The following is a 14,623-nucleotide window of genomic DNA, read 5'->3' on the forward strand; positions in this document are numbered from 1 at the left end:
GTTTATTTCCTCCCTCCTCAGTACTCAAGGGCCCAAACAGACCTTCCAGTGAAGCAGCACTTTATCTGTACTTCACTCAATCTGTCTACTGTATTTGCTGCTCACAATGTGGTCTCCTCTACTTTGGAAAAAGCAGCTTAGGCTAGTTGAGCACTTCACAGAACACCTATGTTCTGTCCAGAAAAAAAAAAAGACCCTGAGCTTCCAGTTACCTGCCACTTCAACACGCTACTTTGGCCAACATCTCTATCTCAGGCTTGCTGCAGTGATCCAGCTAAGCTCAGCACAAGCTGGAAGAACAGCACCTCATTTTCCACTTGGGGACCCTGTAGCCTCCTGGATTTTATGTAGAGTTCAACAATTTTAGGGTTTGAGGCACCTTCTCCCATGTCCTTCCTCCAAATGTACACACCAGATCTTGTTATCACATGGTCTGCTATTACAGACAACCTACTGTCAGCTACTTATAGTCCCCATTAATAACTATTCATTCTCCTATGCTGATAGTTATCCACTCCTTTGCCTGTCCAACTGTTCTTCTCTTTCCTTGGTAGATTCTATCCCCTCCCTCTATCTTCGGTATAAAAAACTACTTTGTTCTAGCTCCCATCAGTTCAGAGCAAGGCTACTGGAGCTGAAAGGTTAAATGATTTCTCTTCACTGTGCTGCCAGACCTGCTGAGCTTTTTCCATTTTTGCATCAATTTCTGTTTCTGCTGTTCTTTCCATTTTTATTACCAAAAGTCTGCAAGGTTTACGCAAAATCAATCACTCAAGGGGGGCAGGTAAACAGTTGATTCTTCCCAGAGATGGGAAAATATTGTTGCAGAAAAAGGAGAAAAGTTTATTTGAAAACAAAAAGAAATTACCATTTAACAAACACTAGCAAATTGGAAGAAAATATACTAAACCGTGGCTCTAAGAACAGAAAATAACACAGGGCGGGCACAGGCAAAGAAAAAAGCCCCAATTCTCGCACTTAGAATTATATACAGTCAAAAAGAACCAAATTGAAGCTTTTAGCCTTGAATCTAAATCGGGAATGCAAGTTAAAATAAAACTTCACCTCTCAACTCATCAAAGTTCAAATGCTGTATTATCAAGCTATTAATTATAAAAGAAGCTACCATTTAATCTACTGGACTTGCCCTGACACTTTGAAAGGGCTACTAAATGGTTTCCCTCCCCTGCCCTTAACCTGGCCCTGCAGATGTCTCATTTTACAAGTTATTATTCAATCTGCTTCCATGACCCTTTGTGTCAGAAATTCTCACCTGCTCTCTAATTATTCTATTAATCACCTTCTATGTTGGCTACTCTCACTGCCTCGTACAAATGAAAAGCACCTATCCTATTGATGAAAGAATGGAATACTTTTCATCCCTGTTTAGTTGCACAGAACACAAATCATAACTCCTTGCCTCTTCATATAATGAACATAGTCATAAAAGGCAAGTCCTATCCTCAAGGTTGCATTGCATAGTGCTTTGTTTGCTTAGCTTTGCTTACTTGTTTTAGATGGTCCACTGTGAGTGGCAGCAGCTGTAATGCCAGCAGAATTTGTTGTAACAATGGTACATTGCTAGTAGATTTGGAATAGGCCAGCCAGTTATTCAGCAGCTTGTAACCACCAACGTTGATGAACCTTCAAGGAGAGAAATAAATGCATAACTCTCATCAGCTCTTTTCTGCTATTCAGAGGTACAGCACTAAAAATGTAAAGCATTTATAATAAATAGTAAATCAGGAAAAAATGGGTGGGGAGAAGAGGAGAATAAGCAAAGGTGGTTAACTTTGAAGAACGATGATAAATGCTCTTAATTTTATTTGGCACCATTCTTTGTCAACCTATCATTTCTAACTTAACCTGGACAAAGTCAATGTCACACTCAAAAGAGGTTTTCCAATTATATAGCAGATGTGCTAAGTAGTACATTGGGGCTGTTAACCCAGACTTCACAATCAAGTGGTTAAGTTTGACAACCTACAGAGCTAGAGGAAAGAGTGCCAGAAACCAAGCTGAAACATGTACAGTCAGCCATTTCTGATCAGGTTTTCTTGACATATTGACATCACTTGCTCTAGAATAAATTTTCATGATATCAGCCTCCCAACTATTCAAGATTTGGAGATGCCAGTGTTGGACTGACAAAGTTAAAAATCACACAACACCAGGTTATGTCCAACAGGTTTAATTGGAAGCACACTAGCTTTCAGAGCGCTGCTCCTTCATCAGGTGGTTGCTTAGTGAACTCACTTAAGATTTCAGAAACATAAAACTGAGTAAACCAAGTGGGAACAAACATATACACTATGGGTGCAAACTGGAGGTCATGCCTACAATAAGATGAATAGATATAGTTGAAACCAAAGGAATAATCCTGTGAATTTCTGCATTTATCAGTGTATTAAGTATAGGAGTTAGGAGGTCATCTTGTGGCTGTACAGAACGTTGGTTTGGCCACTATTGGAATACTGTGTGCAATTCTGGTCTCCCTGCTGTGGGAGAGATGTTTGAAACTTGAAAGTGCTCATAAAAGATTTACAAGGAGGTTGCTAGGGTCGGAGGGTTTGAGTTACAGGGAAAGGCTGAATAGACTGGGGCTACTTTCCCTGAGGCTGAAGGATGACCTTATAGAGGTTTATAAAATCATGAGGAACATGAATAGGGTGAATAGACAATGTCATTCCCCAAGGATTAGAGAGCCCAAAACTAGAGGGCAAAAGGTACAAGGAGAGAGGGCACAAAATTTAAAAAGCACCAAAGGGCAACATTTTCACACAAAAGGTGATGCATGTATGGAATGAGCTGCCACAGGAAGTGGAAAAGGCTGGTACAAATACAACATTTAAAAGGCATCTGGATGGGTATATGAATAGCAAAGGTTTAGGGGGATATGAGCCAAATGTTGGCAAATGGGACTAGATTTATTTAGGATATCTGGTTGGCATGGACAAGTTGGGCTGAAGAGTCTGTTTCTATGCTGTAAAATCTCTATGACTATTACTAATTGCCAACATTATAAACAAAATGGTGAAAGGGTCAGATCATAAGGTTGGATGACAGGTTGAACAATAATCCCATTATAAAGCACCATGCTGCAATATTAATGGAGAGAATAGTCAAAAGACCAACGATATTGATATCAAGTTAGAAACTAGTAGCCTTACTGGTTCAAGATATCCTCCGATCTGGTCTGCAGTAGGATGTTCAAGTACATGCATCTGCTCACGAGCTTTTTTGCATCTTTCATTAACCTGAAAGTCAAAAGTGGTGAAGATAATTAACAAGCAGATGGCACAGCTCATAAATATTCTCTTAATAAATAGTATTCAAAAGGAAGGAATAGTGTGCTTAAGAGCCATGTTGAAAGTCTGAAATTAACTCAAACATAATGGATATCTTTAATAATGCAACGGAATCTCAAATTCAAAAGAAATATTAAGTTATTAAATAATCAAGATCGTAGGTGGGGGAGGTCTTTTTAATCTATTTATTGGGAAACTGGCAGGAGTGAGTGGAATGCTAATTTTACATCAATCCCAGTTTTCCTTTCTAATGCAGATAACCATTGCAATAGCTACAATCCCTGGGATAAACAAGAGTGGATGATATGAAAATGGAATGTGATCATCTTTGAATGTGGGATAGCTGGTGCACACTGACTGACTACCACATGCTCCTGTGTCCACTCTCAGGGATGAGACAATTGAAAATCAGGCTCTGCTGCATGGATAAGGACTATTAAACCATAACCAGGATTAAAGTGCATCCCATTCAGTTTCAAGCTAAGAAAGGTTAAAACATCAGCTCAGCTCTAGTTCTTGACTGTTATCTAAACAGAATTTATGGATAATACCCACTGCATATGTTGCAAGTGAACATCGCTAGCCTCAAATAATAGACCATGGGCAACCTCCAGTGTATCTATTAGAAAAAGGCAACTGGGTACATGAGTCAAAATAGATACTCAAAAAAGTGGACAATTCCCTGCCCAACCTCCCAGCGCCATTGCAAATTCTTCAAACAGGGGTGCCCCATGTTCATAAATACTCAAACCCATTAATACAATGATAAAAAAATCTGCGAGAGTTATGGCTTTTCACAGAAAAGGAAAATAGCAGATTGACGTTTGAACACTGATAATTGTTTAGTAGTGTTATTCAATTAATGAATACATCATACATTTATATAGCAAACTCAAAAAATCACATGCTGAAACAAAGTTTGAAGACAGTAGGGCAAATATGGAGCTGGTGTTTTGCATGTGTATAGTTATATGGAAAAGAACGAAGAATTACCTGTAGATTCTAATGACACCATCACCACTTTTAATTTCCCCATCTTTACCAAGGAGGCAGTCCAACCCTATCAGAAGCTCTTTTGGATCTACTGGCCCTGAACCCATCGTATCAAATGGATTGTAATAGTAGCAATTACCCTTAAAAATAAAAAGATAGAAAATATGTCAGTTGTTTTTTCAAATTCCCCTTTTGTCTAAAATTAATTGATTGATATTAGATTACAGCCTTTATTTATAATTAGGATCAATATGTATGCAATCCCAGTCTAGTAATCTTGATGCACTAACTTGCACACATTTCAAACTTGTAATTTCTGAAGATTGCCTTACAAGATATACGACTTAGTCATTCAGCTCTTCCCTGCCATCCTCCAAATTGAGAGGGAAAAAAAATCACTGAACCTGTTCTGAAAATGCGACGAGACTTTGACATGATTGACACCCCCATTTGTAAAGGGCAGAAAACAACAATACATTTTCTGCCCCCAGTCACCTGCTCTTTCTAGATGCCCAGTGTAAGATTAAAGCTTTCTTGCATTTATCGAGATGATATATGCCATAAGCGGGTTAAAAGATTTTCCCTACTGTTCTGAATACAATTGCAAACTCATTTCACATATTCAGATATCACCCATTAGTTTAGGGATCTCTTTACTAGACCTAAATTAAGCAGATCCAATAAATCAGATCCCTCCCACCTCAGTGATATCATAAATGGCATTAAAAAACAAGGTGAAGTCTTCTGATAAGTGTTGTGGGCTTAAGCTTGTTTATTACCAACTTAGTACTATGTACATTGTTTTGTGTAAGGCAGCTTTGTTTTCTTCCTGAAATTGAGCATTTCAGTTAAGTTGTTCAGGTACAACCATTTATTAGAAATTAAAAGGACAGCAACCAGGGTAACCATTATTACTTATCTCCAACTCCTTCCTACTCAAAATTCTAACACCTACATGAACAAATTATTGAATGGTATACAAAACTGCATATTTCAGAATGTAGGTGTGGAAACAGTCACAGTCCATCCTATCCTAACTGCATTAACTACATACAAAGATTACACTGAGTGTACTTAGGAAACAACTGGTTTTCAAATTACAACTGGCTGGTTAAAGGTATTAAAAGCAGGCAGATAAGCTATATAAAATATTCAAAACAATCCTGCAAAAAAGTTGCAGAAACGTTTATTTTGACAAGTTGATTTTTAAAAAAAAATCAATAGCAAAGATCTGTATGCTCTACATCAGAAGGCACTCATATGTTGCCACTATGTAACAGTATTACAGCTTTAAGCAGGGTTCTGAGTTTATAATTAATGTTCTGTTGAGTGAAGTGCTCTTTCATTGACTGCAGTTTAAGTTTTTTTTAATAAAAATGAGATCACTTGATAAAAAAAACTTAGTTGAAGTTCATATCAGTGCAGGTGAAATATTTAATTGGCCCCATAGTGCCTTGCACCAAGGTTTTTAAACCTCAGAATTACTAAATTTTAGCAGTACGGACTAAGTTGGCAGAGCATTAGTCTAGTGCCTGCTAGACAGATAGAGCTTTGTAATCAAAATACCTATGTTTTGCTGATATTTTACGATTCAAAGAAGCCAGCTTGAGTATTTTTGGTTGGATGGCAAGAGTAGGCAGGCCTTACAAATAAGATGACTTTTAGCCATCATTATCCAAGGATCACAGAATGCCTTGGTCAATCAGAACTGGAGACTACAGCACATGTAATCACCAGAGTAAAGATCATTAAGTCTATAAGCAGTATGGATAGGCGGATCTTATGAAATTTAGCTTTTGCTTCTATGAAGTGTCAAGAGGCAAGATGCAGTGGCTGTCACCAAGAAAGGTGCTTAAGTGCTCTGGAATCACTCAAAAATGTTGTGCTTTAAACAAGTGTTCAGCTTTTGTCATCTTCCCAACTGAAGTGCCAAAAGCTACTCCTCTCAAAAGGGTTATGCAGTGAGATAGTATAGCCTATTCATTGCTGCAGCCTCAGCAGCATTTTCAGGTTGTGCCGTTGAGCTGGTTCCCTGCAGACTATGCAGATTTTGCTGATTCCTCTCCTGCCCCACACAGGCCAGGTACAGATAGCAAGGAAAGTGGGAAGAGACAAAACAGTGATCATCTGCAATTCAGCATCAGCTACCAGAATCAGTTGTATGCAGATCTCCAGCTGCCTGCTCAAAAGTTCCATGGTCTGGGAGACTATATAAAGAGGGGGGAGGAAAAGAGATAATTAAAATTTAATGGTTAAAATTTGACCGCATAATGCCTATTCTGAAGGGGAAACCATTTATAATAATGTATGGACATGTGTCCAAGTTAAAAACCTGTCCACAGCAGAAAGCAAATGCTAAACTATTTGACTGGCTCAAAGCAGCTTATTGATGAAACTGCACTGCCAAATTTGCTAAGGACTGCATTATGTACAAGTTTGGAAATTTTACCATTGATCAAGCAGTAGGTGAGGGTTCAGATCAAAATACCCTATTACACAATTGCTGCACCTTAAAAAGAGCTCTGCAATACTAATTTTAAGGAAGTATTGATTACATTTTGCTTCCCCCCCCCAGAAGATTCAGAATACTTCTGAAGTCACAGCATTTTGATGATTGTATTGGCAAGAGGGAAACTCAAAACAGATCAGGTAATTAGGCTTCAGTGTTCATTGGGAGACTGAATCATAGTTTGGCTTTAAACTTATATCTTGCAATTATCATGCCCCTGAGTAGAAGATCAGAATGTTTGAAGGCTTATTACACCCTTTGTATTTTGCAGAGACGAGCCAAAATTCAGCTTTATACTTCAGTACTGAATACCCTCTGACTCTTAAAGTCAAATTGAGTTTAGGGAAGCTGGTGCAAATTTATTCACTGGCCCCATCTAGATAAATATCCTTGTAAGTGTAAAGTCTACACTAATTATTAGGCCATCTAAAGACTCACTTCAGTTATCTTCAATAAAAATCAATAGACATGCTCACAATGGCCAATATGTACTTGTTAAATGTAATTTTAATGTTTGCCAGAGAGCAAGCCGAGCTATGCAAGATTTGGAAACTTGGCTCCTTTCAAAAAAACTGGTAATATTAAAATCCCTAGTGTTGAAACAGACCCTTTGAAGAGTAACCCACCCAGACCCATTCCTTACCCTATATTTACCCCTGTCTAATGCACCTAACCCACACACCCCTGAACACTATTGGACAATTTAGCATGGCCAGTTCACCTAACCTGCACGTCTCTGGACACCTATTACATTTTTATCTTTCAATTTCTAGGAAACAATTCTGCACCTACAAACAAGCAGAATTCATTTGAGAAAAAGGATGGATTTCAAATCACCAATGACAGGAATACAGGATGCAAAGTTTTTATGCTTAACTAGAAATAGCAAAACTGTTTTCACAATAATTAGCACCAGTTATACAGATTTTAAATGTATTTGTTTTAATCAATAAACCAAATTATTCAAGTCTCCAGCACATTAAGACCCACTTGTACTAAGATCAGCTCCAAAGCACTTCCAATTGATTAGTTTAAGTTGACATTAGACTTATGTTGAAGCTAAAAAAGGGGAACTTTTATTGTAGGTTAATATTGTTAATTGGTGTGCATCCAGTTAAGATTGAGGGGTTTGGGAAAGGATCAAAACTATGTAGAACTAATTTAGTCCTAATATTGACCTAGCCAGACTAGTTATAACTTGTTTAAATTACACTGACATTAACCTGCACACAGCAGGTTTATTTTGGGCACTGCTGCACTCAGACCTATGAGCCAGTCAGCAACTAAAACTTTTTACAGCTCTCTTAAATGCTGAGGTTACTTGGGTACAATTCTACTTTAAAATGTAGAAACAAACTTTAGACTGAATAAAGATGGCAATGGAATCAGTTGTCAACATTGAAATAAGCCAATTAAGAGGGCAAGAATGGTTCCATTAAGGATGACAAAAGACAAACATCTTTTCAAAGCCAGAAGCATCAAGTACTAAAAAGGAAAGTTTTAGATGCACTGGTGTAGTTCAAAGGTGAGTTAAAATATATCACAACTTCCAGGAAGGCAAAAAAACAAATCTTTTGAATTGTATATAGAAACCAAATTAAAGAGCCAATCGTTTTACAATAATGCATAAAGTGTTCTATTGAATTGATAAAATTAAGCTAGAATTCAAGCAGCCCAACACTAGCAGAAACTGCAGACTAGCATCCCTAGAATAGCAAGCTTCCTTAAAGCTTGAGCAAGACAGGCAAAGTAAAGCAATAGCTTTACAAGCCAAAGTTACTCATTCCAGGCTGACTAGATGGTGTTTGAAGCTGAAACCATGAGTAAGATGTTGACCTGTAACTGTTAATTTAGCACAAGTGCTGAAAAATGGCATTCATGTTACCTGAAAAATTGTTATGAACTTGCAGTATTCTGCAGTCACATGCATGAACACATGTCTCAGCACAGTTGGATGGTGCTCCCAATAAAAGTGACGCCAAACACCACACCACTTGGTCATGGCGATTCTGTAATTCCTATTCACTTGTAATATTTGGAGCACTGTGCAGTTAAGTAAATACAAACCTGGCTCATGTCACTGCAGTTACACTAAGTGTTGGCAAACTGAATTCACTTGAGTGGTTCAAAATATGGTGAGTTCAAAATATGGTTTTGCAAATGGCTAATTCACAAGGGGGTTAGATTGTTCACATGGACAAATGCTTGTGCTCAAATGGCTACATTGGTCACATGCCACCTACCTTTGATTTTATCAAAAAAGTGTGCTGTAGTGCTTAAATTACACTTAATAAGTACAGCTTCTAGATGTCAACCCCATTATCTTTTCAAAAATAAGTATGACACTGGCTTGCAAGAACACTGATTAGGAATCAGCTTATGAATCCAGCAACCAATTGCTTGTGGAAGACCACTGGTTTCCTGTAACATACTGCACATATCACGTTTGTGCAGCAAGAAACCAGTTTATATATATAGTTACATACATCTTCCCACCCTCTCAAAAGTGCATTAGAATATTACATAAGGTACAATGGAATTCTACATATACACAAATTTTATCCTTTAGATTAGATGGAAATTTTTCACAAACGAGTTAAAGTATCATTGAACATGTTACCACCAGGCCACTGGAGGGGAACTAGGCCAAGGCTAGCTAATCCAACTAAACGTAGGGCTTTTATACAAAAACAAAAAGCTTGTCTGAGCAAGGGGGTTTGTTTTGAGTTCTTACCTTCAAAAGTGCACTAAATGCTCTCTTGACCTACCTCCTTTTTATATAAAAAAGGTAACAGGATGGCTTGTTGCTCCCTTACCCACAGCTAACACCAGCTGCGAATATCTAATTAGATAGCAAAGCCTTTACATTGCCCTTTAATTGAATCTGTAGTACCCCTGACTATTTTCAGAATCAAGTGTGAAAAGGGAGCAGAGGAAATTAGCCCTGTAGTCTGGGGGCACTGACGGCATTCCTTAATACACTAAGGGGAAAAAAAGAAAGTCCGAGTTAAAAACTGAATTCAGTTAATGGTCGAGTTTACACTGCCAAATGCATGTAAGTGCAGCACAGCACATTAACCCATTGAGCTATTTAGATCCATTTCAAATATAACTCCATCACCTCAAGTTCTTAAGTGCAATTAAAAATTCAGCCACTAAATATTTGAAAAAAGTAGTCATTAAAAATCAAATTAAAAAAATACAAATTTGAAATAGATTCTAAAAATATTCTACTACCATATGGAAGACGTGGCTACCAATGGTTAATTCAGGCATGAAAACAGACTGTGAAACAAGTTCTTGTGTAGTTCACTGGAACAATGTCGACAAAGCCTTTTTGCATGCATCGAAAATTTCACCATGGATTTGTTTTCTTTTGCAGAACGGCAAACATTACACGTTCAAGAAAGCAATGAAGTTGTGAAATGCAATTAAGGTCAGAAAGGTTTGCTTACCAGTTTGCATGTGGCTGTCCCTGTGATGAGTTTTTAAAGTGCAGGATGTTTTAGCTTCACCTCCCCCTATTCATCAGCCCTACATGTGCTGGGAAACTAAACAGTACAAAAGCGTGCAGACATGGGCACTTAACTCCTATATGAAAAGTTAACCGCCTCCCATATGAAGATGCTCGCTGCAAAGAATTATGCACCTATTATGGAAAACAGTGATCATTAAGTTATGGCCTGCATGAATTTACATGCGGCCCAGTGGTAACATGATTACAGCTACTTTCTCCATGAATCAAAAGCAAATCAATTTGATCCAGAAGTTGATTGATGCCTAAGTAAATCTACAGTCCCACCGCTGTAGTAAAGCCGGCATTTTACAAACTGCTTAAATGTTCGCAGGTAACCAAATTAAATAGGGTAATATTGTTTCCAGCCGCCCCACCCGCTTCCAAAACAGGCATCGATCAAGTCCCTTCAAATCACAGTGAATTGGATATGTACACAAAAAAAACACAGATCCAAGATTCCTTGACGATCGGGGAAAAAGAAAGAATTAAGACAATTATTAATGTTGCAACACTCCTGAGCGCCACACGTATAATGGCGGTGTGGCAGAAAAAGGCTTGCAATTTTCATCCAAACCTCGAGCGACTAGCGGGGTATTTCTTTCAAGACAAAAGACTTGGGACGGGGAAAAAAATAAGAACGGGAGCGGAATTTTAAAAAAAATCGTTTCTTAAAAAAATACGCATCGGGCTGTAGCAAACAACCACTCAAATTCTGGGTGGGTGAGAGAGAGAGAAAGAAACAAGATCTTGGGGGGGGGGGGGGGGGGGGAGAGAAAGAGGAGAAGAAAGTCTGGAAACAAAAAGTCTCGGTCTTGGACAGGCTTTGTTCAAAGAAAAACAGGGTGTTGGCTAGTAAAGTGGTTTGGGGGGGGGGGGGGAGGGTGAGTGGTGGAGGAGAAGAAAGCCAGAAATGGGGGTGGGGGGAAGAGGAGAAAGTGGAGACAAGGGGAAGGTCGAGTCAGCACTGATGTCACAACCTCGCCCAGTGTGAGAGAGAGAGAGAGAGAGAAGGGGGAAGAAATATAATCATCAGCGCACACAGAGATAGGCAACAGCAGCATAAAGGAAGAGGAGGAGGACAGGGCGGCCATTTTACAAACGACAACCCGGCCGCCATCTTAGAGAGGCGTCCTCCATATTTAATAAAAAAAAGGGACAAGCTCCAGGTACAGAAACAACAAAAGGCATTTTAAAACAATTCTCAAGATCGACAGCCGGCTACCGGGAAAAAAAATTGTTTGGACGGGGGGGGGGGGGGGTGAAACATTCGAATTAATTTCCACCTTCCGTTTCTAACTTTTCAACAACACCCCCCCCCCTTTCCTTTCCGCTCCCGGGAGATTTATACACGGCAATCTTTATTTACAGATTGCCCCCCCCCCCCCAGTCCGTCTCACACACACGCCCAAAGAGCAACTGTTGTACGTTTAAAAAAAGGCTTTTTTTTATTACTTTTTTTTAAAAAAGGGGAAACGAGAACTAAATATATTCGTGCGTGTGTGAGCTCATGGGTTGTCACCACCACCCTGCCCCCACCAGAACGTTTCCCCGCCTCGTTCATTTGTGCATTTTAAAAAGATATATCATTACAAAAACCATCTTTTAAAATAATAAACACATTAACACATACACACCCGCCACCTTCCATTTGCCAAACCATCTCCTTCCCCGTCCCCCACCGCCCCGCCACCTTATATATAAAAAAAAATTAATTTTTCATTTCTCCTCTGGTTGCCAAAAAGCGGAACTTACTATTTTGTTTTTTTTAAAAATTCTCCTTTTGACAGCGACTCGAGAGTATTGTTTGTCTGTTTGTTTATGTGCAAACACAACACAATGTTGACAGTTTTTTTGTTAGAGTCATGACTTAAGTATTTCTTTTAAAGCAAAATTTTCGTTTAGATATAAAAAAAAAGCTCATAAGGCGGGGGGGGCGGGAGAGGAGAAGAAGGGTCAGAGTAATATATTCTCGGTTATTTTGTTTTGTTTTGTTGGCTGATCTGTCTCCTTATTTCGCGAGAAGCCTTTTGTCTTTTTTTTAAAAAAAAAATGGCAAAAAAAACTCGTTTCTTTTAAAAAAAAAGAGCGAACACAAACAAAGAGGAGGTCGGGTGTCCCAAGGTTGATCAGAGCTACATGAAAAACTGCATTTTTTTTTGTTTGAAGGTGCGGCTGTTTTTTTTTGTTATCCTCACACACACACACAGACACAAGAGACTTCTTTTTCTCCGTCGTCTTCACCGAACGAATTGGGGAGGGGGGTGTGGGAAAAAACCTGCAGTGGGGGGGGGGAAAAAAAAGAGAAAACACAAAAAGGAGGAACATGGTTATAATAAGCAAATAGTCATGACTCGAGGCAAAAAAAATAAAACACGATTTTTTTTTTTAAAAAAGACACAACAAAAAAAAAATAAAAACACGTTAAGCACTTGAAAGTAAACTCGATTTTATTTTCTTTAATTGCCACCCCCGGAAAAAAAAACTCACGCAGGCGAATTAAGCACGCGAGAGAGGAAAAAAAAAATTCAAACCCGCCTCCTCCCACCCGCACATACCTCAAAACAAACGCTGGAATGGCGCAGCAGCCTGCGTCCGGGCTTTTATAGGGAGGGCGCGGACGTCACAGAGGAAGGGGTAGGGGAGGACGGACGTCACGTGGGGGCGGCCGTTAGGGTTTGAATCCCATTGGCCGCTTGGGCGCCTTGACCGATTTCGGTGGGTGCCTGCGGGTCGATTCCGTCAGATCGGAAATTATTTTATCTTTTTTTTTCCCCCTCTTTCCTTCCCCCCCACCCAACAACACCGACTTAAAGCGTCCAACCGATTTGCCCTGTGCGTGAATACTTGACCCTTGCCTCCCACCCCACCCAATTTTTTTTGGTGGGGGTGGGCTCCTTCCCTGTCGCTCCCATCCCCTCCCCCTCCCCGGGACACTGCGTTATGTAAAGGCAGCTGACGTCAGAATGAATTGCAGATCATTCTTTGTGGAGGCGCAGGCGCACTGGAACGATCCGTGTCGAAGACAAGTGTTCACCCATTTCCCCCACCCCCCACCCAACCACCATTTTGGCCGTTAGTCTACCTCTTCAGTCCTACAACGTTGTCTCCCACCCCACCCTCCGTTTATCAGCGTCGAGGTTTTTCTTTTTTTAAAAAAAAAAGTGACATCGAATTTCAAAAATTTTTTTTTGTTTTTGAAAAACACAAAAAAAAAATACCAGGACGGCGGTGGCGAAAACGCATGCCACGTGACGTGCGTTGCGATCCAAAGACAAAAAAAAATTAAAACCGTACCCACCCTCGGCCATCCCCGCCGACCTTAAAGCCGAAAGTCTGAAAAGGGCGGGAGGTTTTTAAAAAAAAAATAAAGAAGGCGAGAGTTTCCAACAAAAAAAAAGATTTTTAAAAGAATTCTTCCCCCGTGGACGGCGCTTTGCCTTTTTTTTTGGAACGTGATGACGTCGGATGGGAGCTGGTGCAGGTTTCGCCCCCCTCCCTCCCCGGTCCGTTGGGTTTAAAAGGACGTTCTTTTGTTTTGAACGATTGGCCGTTGTTGTTTTGGAACCCGGTTGGTTTAGTTTTTAACTTGTGAGGGGGGCAGGGGTCGGCTAGAGGCGGGAAAGAAAGCAGCCAGGACTGGAGTTGACCTTTCACCTTCGTGGCCCGACAAGATGGCGGCGCTGGTGAGGTCTCAGCTCAGGACAATGGCAGTGGTCCACAGGGGTCTGTTGGTAAGACTTTGTGTGCAGCCTCCCTCAGGAGGGGCACTCTGCTTTTCCACCTGTTATTGATTGCACCTTGTGACGAACTTAATGCTGATGTTAAGTAGAGGGTGTACCTTTACCCGCCCCCAACCTGTTTTTTTTTGACCTTTTACAGACAAGTTTGACTGGAGTCAGTTTATCATCTCTCGGTCCAAGGTTGACCCTCCCAATTCCAAACACAGCAGTGGATCCCTTTTGGCATTTGTGGTGGAGCAGGTGAAGCGAGGCTCTAAGGTCTTCAAAATAGCCTTGGACTCATCAGAGTCGCCTAAACAGACAGCTTCAGTTTAATTCTTCCATGCTGACCAGATGTCCTGTATACTGTAAATCTAGTCCCATTTGTCAGCATTTGGTCCATGGCCCTCTATGGCAGAAGTGGGTACTGCAGATACTGGAGATTAGGGTGGTGCTGGAAAAGCACAGCAGGTCAGGCAGCATCTGAGATGCAGGAAAATCAATGTTTTGGGCAAAAAGAATGAAGGACTTTTGCCCCAACATCGATTTTCCTGCTCCTTTAATGCTGCTTGACCTG

The 14,623-nt window shown here is 40.1% G+C and overlaps 2 protein-coding genes across 3 annotated transcripts in view; one reads left to right on the forward strand and one right to left on the reverse strand.

Moving 5' to 3' along the window:
* ppp1r10 (protein phosphatase 1, regulatory subunit 10) overlaps positions 1 to 12,605 on the reverse strand; it is a 38,421-nt gene extending 25,816 nt beyond the window's left edge. The window contains exons 1-5 of one of the 2 annotated variants that reach the window (XM_043678026.2): positions 12,080 to 12,605; positions 6,450 to 6,508; positions 4,302 to 4,441; positions 3,171 to 3,257; positions 1,509 to 1,644 (exon numbers count right to left, since the gene is read on the reverse strand). In XM_043678026.2, coding sequence (XP_043533961.1) covers positions 1,509 to 1,644; positions 3,171 to 3,257; positions 4,302 to 4,441; positions 6,450 to 6,497 — 411 coding nt within the window. In that variant the 5' untranslated portion in view covers positions 6,498 to 6,508; positions 12,080 to 12,605. The remainder of the gene's footprint in view (positions 1 to 1,508; positions 1,645 to 3,170; positions 3,258 to 4,301; positions 4,442 to 6,449; positions 6,509 to 12,079) is intronic. The other variant, XM_043678027.2, reaches the window with a different exon arrangement.
* An 853-nt stretch (positions 12,606 to 13,458) lies between these two features.
* The window catches only part of mrps18b (mitochondrial ribosomal protein S18B), a 28,413-nt gene continuing 27,248 nt past the window's right edge, over positions 13,459 to 14,623 (forward strand). The window contains exon 1 of the mRNA XM_043678034.2: positions 13,459 to 14,058. Coding sequence (XP_043533969.1) covers positions 13,999 to 14,058 — 60 coding nt within the window. The 5' untranslated portion in view covers positions 13,459 to 13,998. The remainder of the gene's footprint in view (positions 14,059 to 14,623) is intronic.

The sequence above is a fragment of the Chiloscyllium plagiosum genome, unplaced genomic scaffold (genome assembly GCF_037043375.1).
Source record: "Chiloscyllium plagiosum isolate Xiang-an unplaced genomic scaffold, Cpla_swu_hap1 HiC_scaffold_35, whole genome shotgun sequence".
NCBI lineage: Eukaryota > Metazoa > Chordata > Chondrichthyes > Orectolobiformes > Hemiscylliidae > Chiloscyllium > Chiloscyllium plagiosum.